The sequence below is a fragment of the Pelmatolapia mariae genome, linkage group LG10_11 (assembly GCF_036321145.2).
Source record: "Pelmatolapia mariae isolate MD_Pm_ZW linkage group LG10_11, Pm_UMD_F_2, whole genome shotgun sequence".
NCBI classification, from domain to species: Eukaryota; Metazoa; Chordata; class Actinopteri; order Cichliformes; family Cichlidae; genus Pelmatolapia; species Pelmatolapia mariae.
The window spans coordinates 51,089,985-51,096,873 of record NC_086236.1 but is presented as its reverse complement, the minus strand read 5'-3'; the positions used below and the strand labels follow the sequence as shown (position 1 = coordinate 51,096,873).

General features: G+C 41.3%; 1 protein-coding gene across 1 annotated transcript; it reads right to left on the bottom strand.

Moving 5' to 3' along the window:
- Nucleotides 1-1,639: 1,639 nt before the first annotated feature.
- eny2 (ENY2 transcription and export complex 2 subunit) lies at nucleotides 1,640-6,198 on the bottom strand. Its single transcript, XM_063486675.1, has 5 exons — nucleotides 6,012-6,198; nucleotides 5,705-5,785; nucleotides 5,198-5,268; nucleotides 2,545-2,619; nucleotides 1,640-2,348 (listed from the first exon to the last, which is right to left on the bottom strand). Exons 2-5 carry the CDS (start codon nucleotides 5,770-5,772, stop codon nucleotides 2,275-2,277), a joined length of 288 nt encoding a protein of 95 aa, XP_063342745.1. The 5' UTR covers nucleotides 5,773-5,785; nucleotides 6,012-6,198; the 3' UTR covers nucleotides 1,640-2,274.
- Nucleotides 6,199-6,889: the final 691 nt, after the last annotated feature.

The following is a 6,889-nucleotide window of genomic DNA, read 5'->3' as shown; positions in this document are numbered from 1 at the left end:
AAAATGCATAAAACCCCATATGAAGCTAAGAGTATATCTTAAGAAGATCATATGCAAGGCTTCATATGAATTTTAAAATCAGAGGGAAAAAAACTATAAAAACAATTAAACAGAACTCCTGACCTTCTTCGGGGATATAGGTAGCATCTCAACATCAAATGTCATCCATATAAGTTAAAAAATTTCTGAAATTCACAGCACAAAACAATTTTCGCAGCATAACTCAAATTTTTTGGAAGGTCCAGTGATCTTATAGGTTGAAAAACTGATTTTATTTCCTTCATGTCCTTCAAGTGACTACATGTAGAAGACAAGAGTGCTAGTCTAGGCTTGCAGTCACCAGTTGTACCACCCAAACTTAAACCTTAATTTTGGGTATTTGTAAATGTAATCTAGTTCATTCACACAGAAATCTGGATAAATGTCCTGTTTCTACCTTAACATGGGAGGAACAATCTGCAACTTAGACCTGGCTGACAGGCTTTCACTCTGCATAGCAGGTTTATTTGAAGTTAACAATGGGCTTTAAGTCAGGAAATGATTTGGTACATAAAGACATTGCATCAGTCACGTTTAATTTATAATGTACAGTGGGGAAAATCATTATTTGTTTCCCTGTTTAATTTGTTAAGTTTGCTCATGAACAAAGAAAGAAACAGTCTCTAATTTCTATGGTAGTTTAATTTTAATGGAGATAGATAGAATATCAATCAAAAATACAGAAAATAACACATTAGATAAAAATTTTAAATTGATTTGCATGTCACTGAGTGAAATAAGTATTTGATCGCCCAGCAAAACATGATTTAATACTTGAAGGAGAAACTCATGATGGTAAGCACAGCGCTAAGATGTTTCTTGTAGTTGGTCACCAGGTTTTCACGTCTAAGGAGGGATTTTGTTCCACTCCTCTTTACAGAAACTCTTTGAATCCTTTAGGTTTCTCGTCTGCTGCTTGGCCACTCAAAGCTTCAGCTCCCTCCTCAGATTTTCTATAGGTCTGGAGACTTGCTATTGCATTTTGTGACTCTATTGTTCTTCTTCTTTAGCCACTGCTTTGTTATTTTGGTGGTATGTTTTGCTAGAAGACCCGGCAATAACCCATCTTCAGTGTTCTGGCTGAGAGAAGGTTCTCGTCCAGAATTTTATGGTACATGGCCCTGTTCATGAGCCCCTCAAGTCAGTAAAGCTGTCCTGTACAGAAAAACATCCCCAAAACATAATGTTTCCACCTCCGTGCTTGGCTGTGGTGTTCTTTGGATCATAATCAGCATTTCTCTTTCTCTAAACACGGCCTTCTTATTTACCCCACTGTACAAGAAGTCTGAAATAGAAATATCAGACGTTTTATGTATTAAAATAACCAGTACATAAAAGTAGTAGGATAAATTGCATTATACATTTACCACTGGCACAGATGCAAATTGGATGTTGGAATGACAATATGCAGGAATTTGATTTAATTGTTTTTTTTAAATCAAAGTTATCAAAGTGAGTGGATGATTTTCTTCATGGTTTGCATCATCATGATATCAGCAACTGTTTCCACCCTGTGCCCATAAAACAAGTGCCGCTCCAAGAGTCTGGACAGTAACTGCTTCAATCTGAAGGAATTTGTTCTAAAAATGACTTTCTCCAGTTCAAAGAAGAAAAACCTTTATTTAAACAGCACATCTCATGTACAAAGGATGACTACATAAGCAAGGCAGGTGTATTTACATAACTGTAATAACGGGAGGCATAGGATTGGTAGAAACAACTAGATCTGTCAGTACTTTGTGTGATCAGCCACAACATTAGAACCACTCACAGGAGACGTATATAACATTGATTACTTCATTATATGACACTGCCATGTTCTGATGGGAACCCTTTAATCCCAGCATTCATTTGTTGCCATCCAAACATTGTGGAAAACCAAGCATTACTCCCTACTCTACCACACTGCAAACACTGATTGACAAGATGACAGAAAGCCCACGGCATTGACCAAGGCACAGAACGGCCAATCTGACTGAGCATCCTCAGTGTGACAATCCTGAGGCCAAATCCCGCAACGCACAGGATTTAAAAGGATCCACTGCCAACATCCTGGGGCCAGACAAGACAGGCAGGTTCTGTGTCCGTGGGCTGCTGTCAAAGCAGAATATTAAGGAGGTAGCTTTAACGTTGTGGCTGACTGGTATTTGTCTCTGAAATTCATTAAAATCATGAGAAATATAAATCTGTATTAGGGTAGTATAGACAAGTGGTGTAATGAAACATTAATCCAAATTATGTGGCATGCTGAGCCAAGAAGCCTCTTATTCTGTGTAGAAGGTCTTTCTTCACGCTGTCTGGCACCAAGGCTGCAAGACAAAAAAATAATATCAGTGGCTGTGAATGACCTCTGTGTCTAAACTCACACAAACACAACCTTGTCAATTTAGATCATCTAAAATATTATGTTTTCTTATATAAACAATGCGGGAAAAAAGGAGAGCTTAGACAGGAACTAATACTTATACTACACACGGTTTCATTTGAATAGAGAAGGTGAGGTACCTCTGCCTTTGGGAGTGATTTCTACAACCAGGTCGTCCACAGTAACGTGCTCCAAGCCCTTTTCTTTGATGACTTCTGCATATTGAACAAAAGCAAAAGATGAGTCAGTCTCACATCAGTCTACAACAAAACACAACCGCAAGCTTTCCAACATCTAGTTAATGAAAGGAGTTTCTACAGTCAAACTTTAGTTTCAGCAGCTAACCATGTGCATGCCAAGAGTGCACTGCCTTCATGTCTTCAACTGGCATCATTCTTTTCGTGAACCACCTTGCATGAACAGGACAAGGGTGCAAGTCTAGCCTAGGGGAACACATTTCTATGCTTATCTCATCAAGTCTTTCGACTTTTCCTCACATTGTTTTATGAACGAAGGATGCTTTCATGCAGATTGGCAACATACAATGATCTCATTTCAGTTAATGTGTCTTTTCTTTTGATACGATAATCCATAACTGCTTCAAATCAAGAACGATAAATTGTTAAGACAGGGCATGCACTACTGTGCATCATTAAGGCTGGGCACAGTGAAGCCTGGGCTTTGGCTGGGTCGTGCAGCGACCAAAGGTGCTTCCACCTCAGGTATAAAATGTTTATTTTAATGCTGACATTTAGCAACTTTATTACCACATGCTGTTGGGCACTGTTATTTTAGGGTTTCTTTAATAACTTCAAAACAGACATTAAAGGTCACTTTAATGTTAAGATAGTAGAAATGGCACTGGTTACATATTAATATAGTTTAACCAGTCAGATTTACAGAAAAACTATATTTAAATATGCTCCAACTTTCATACAGTAATCTACATTTGTTAATATATCAGCCTCTTTAAAACCACATCACAACACGGACTCCAAATTACCATCAGGGTGTACACCTCACCCCTGGCGTCGTTGCCCACCTCTCAATTTTAAATACACGTAGACATTGAGGGCTATCAGGAGGGGCTATGCGCTTACCTGCTGCTCTCTGGCAGGTAGCTCCATGCCCTCCTGGGTTTTAATTGCACCTTAGAACACATATACATCAACACTACATATGAGCGGGTAGAGGGAGGTTTGGAGTCTTCTCACACCCCCGGTCTCTGCGGCCTGCTGGAGCGGGGGGGCTAGGAGGAGGAGTTGGCCGTCCGACTGGGGTCTGGGGTGTGGGGCCTCCCTGCTGCTGCGGAGTCGGGGCAGTCTGCTTCTCCCCACTGCAGGGAAAAGGGTAACACCACCTGGGTCTGGGTGCAGTTTCCCCCTCCAGGGGCAAGGGTACCTAGACCCGGTTCTTAGAGTACGCTTGGGGAGTGTGATTGTGTGTACAGCGTCTCTTTATGTCTGTCTCCACGTTGGTTGAGTGTGGAGTAATTGCCTATGAGAGCATGAGGGTGGGAATGGATGTTTGTATTTGAGTGTGCCTGTATGTCTGTGTCTATATGTCAGGTTGGGTATCAGACGCCACCTCTCTGGGGACATCTCAGGCCCTCCAAGGTTTGGAGGCCTATCTCCCCCCACCACTTCCCCTGCCGGTGGCAGACGCCCTCAGACATCGATGCGTTGGTGGTTCTTTGTGTCCGGGGGTGGGCGTCCGGGTACACACCGGCTCACTCCTTGGTGGCTGCTTATCGGGGCCTGGAACCTGGGGCTCGCTCGGGCCACTTCGGGGGTGGGGTGCCCTCGGCCTGGGGCTCGGTCACTCAGGCACAGCTGGCTGCCGGCGGAGCTCACGGGCACGTCACTGCAACCCCCCCTGGCTTCTGCTCCGCGGCTGCTGAGTGATCCCTCATCTGGGACTCTCCTCAGCTCTTTCTGGGACAGTGGCGTGGCTGCCCCTCTGTTGGTCTTCCTTGGTCTCTTGTGTTCTGGGGGCCTCTGGATGTCTGGAGTTTTGATCTCCTCCATACCTGCTTCATGCCCTGGAGGATGGGACTGTGGCCCCCCACACCCTCTAGCAGATCATTACATTAAGGAACCTTTTAAATACAAGCGCGCTCATGCTCACAGGTGTACACACAGGTGATCACACACACAAACTACACCCTTTTTGGCTCCTACCTCAAAGCACACTGTGCGCTGTCGATCTTACGTGCTGCACAATAATGTTTAATATTAAGTTTGTAGTGTTATATTCCCATATATCATTGTGATGTTGTTTATTCTATTACTCTCGTTTTCTTCTGCTTGTTTTCTTTTTTCTTTCTCAACAGGTGATCCAGGTGATCGATATATGTATTTTTTGTCTGCTTATTTTGTTGGTTTTTGTTTTTTGCCCTTTATCCCCGTCCCTGTTCTCCGCTGTTTTTTTTTTTTTTGTTTGTTTTGTTTTTTCCCCCCTCTTTCTTTCTCCCTTTTCTTTTCCCCTGTCCCGTATCTAGCAAGTAAAAAAAAAAAATAAAATAAAATAAACAATAAAAGGTAAATCAAATGGACCATTACGGCAAGGCTGGGATGGTCCATTTGGTAAAGTAAATCCGTTGGGCATCTTTCTTCGCCTTTAGACAATAATTCTGATGGCAAAAGAACCAAACGGGACAGGTTTTTAAAAAAAAAAAAAAAAAAAAAAAAAAACCACATCACACCGCCTGAAGTTCAGTTTTTGTTTTTTTAATCCTATAACCTGACCATATTGATGTGATATTTATGATAACAACACCACTGTTCTCTTTACCTCTGCAGTGAGCCTTCATCTGGTCCTTCCATCCGCACTCAGTGAGCCTAGCCCTCAGTATCTCTTTCAATCTGTCCATAAGATACAAGCACATATCACACTGCGCCCTTATATCCTAATGTTATGAAGTTATGAATAACGGCTGGAAATCCCACTGTTTCATATAAACATCGTCAACTTTACAAACATGTTATTCAGAGTGATGCATGCTACTGAAATGAAGATGTGATAAGTGCAGATGCTTACTAGTTTGAAGCATCAACCGGAGTTGAGTATTTACTATTATATGAAATGTGTGCCTAGTGAACATGTAGCAGCCACATGTTTGCTTTACAATAGCTGGTAATGTCTTTAACTCAACTGATGCACTGAGCACTACTGACGTACTGAAACGTGACAGAGCTTGTGCTTTATAGAAGCTTTACAGTCACACATGTATGGATTCAGCTAGTTACAGTGAACAAATACGAAGATATAATTATTAAGAAAAGGCTATAACCGACTCACCTCTCTCTTTCTCCCATCTCGGTCAACTTTTGGTTTATTGTTGCTCTCATTCTGGACTCCCTACTCATAATCTTTGATTTCCTAAGAGCAACAAAGAACACACCGTGTAGTGAATCCAGAGGAAAATCGGGCTAATGTAGCCATGTTAGCTCATTAACAACAGTAACCCGAACGTGAATGCGCGCGCGCACACCCACGTTACTAAAGTACTTTAAACGACATTAGTTCCCATTCCCAGCATCCAGGTCTTTAAAGTCATTAAAAATGTAAGCTTCACAACCGAAGTGAAAAGTCAACATTTACTTACACTCCGGAGAAAGTTGAATGACAGAGGTCTCAGTCTTTACCAGATTCGGTAAGCATAAGCTACATCAAAAATAGAAATGGCGCTAACAAGCTGTGCTTTAAGTAACAAATATCCGATTCCACAAGAGATCCAAGAAAAGAATCACAAGTTGTTTTTACTTCGCGGATTTAACCATCACGTATTACACTCCGAGAGGAAACACAGCTGCGTTCAATGGTTCCTACGCTTCGCAGCCCATGCAGTGCAATACTCTAATAGATCACGCGGCGGCGATGTTGATTACGATATTTACTCTAATCGAAATCTGCAGCTCACTTTGACCTTTAAAGTGAAATGAGCTCCTCAGCTATTGGTCCCTGCTGGTGTATACTGTGTCTTACATGCATTTTATTAGCTTGACCTGGTCACCAGCTTTTCAAGAGATGACTTGGATAGGTTAATTAGAATCAGAATGAGAATACTTTATTAATCCCGAAGACAGTAACAGTAACAGACTAAACTAAGTTACAGAATTTACAAATTTAAGAAATAGCACTAATAGAATTTACAAGTTTAAGGAATTTAGTTAAGCAGCTGTTTATCTTAAAAACATCATAGCTGGTTGACTGTAGTTTGTAGTTGTATTGGAAATGCAGTTAAAAATATTGTTTGAAGCAAGCACAATCAGTCGTATTTTGAGATGGGGTAAATAAAGTATTATTCATTTAGTTTCCATGAGCAGCATTAACTCTTCCACAACACCTCTTCAGCAAAGCTCTTGTGGAAAGCAGTCTCAAATTGGATGCCAAAGAAAGAAAGAAAGAAGCTTTAATGCTCTGCAGTTAGTTGTTTTTTCATGTGTGTGTGAGAGACAGCACACACACCACTCAGACACTACT

Bases quoted from the DNA above. Each gene is read 5' to 3' on its own strand.
- eny2 (XM_063486675.1), bottom strand. From the start codon at position 5,772: ATGAGTAGGGAGTCCAGAATGAGAGCAACAATAAACCAAAAGTTGACC. The intron at 5,269-5,704 runs GTGAGTCGGTTA...TCTTATGGACAG, and splicing joins GAGATGGGAGAAAGAGAGAG to ATTGAAAGAGATACTGAGGG. The intron at 2,349-2,544 runs GTACCTCACCTT...TTTGTCTTGCAG, and splicing joins AATCACTCCCAAAGGCAGAG to CCTTGGTGCCAGACAGCGTG.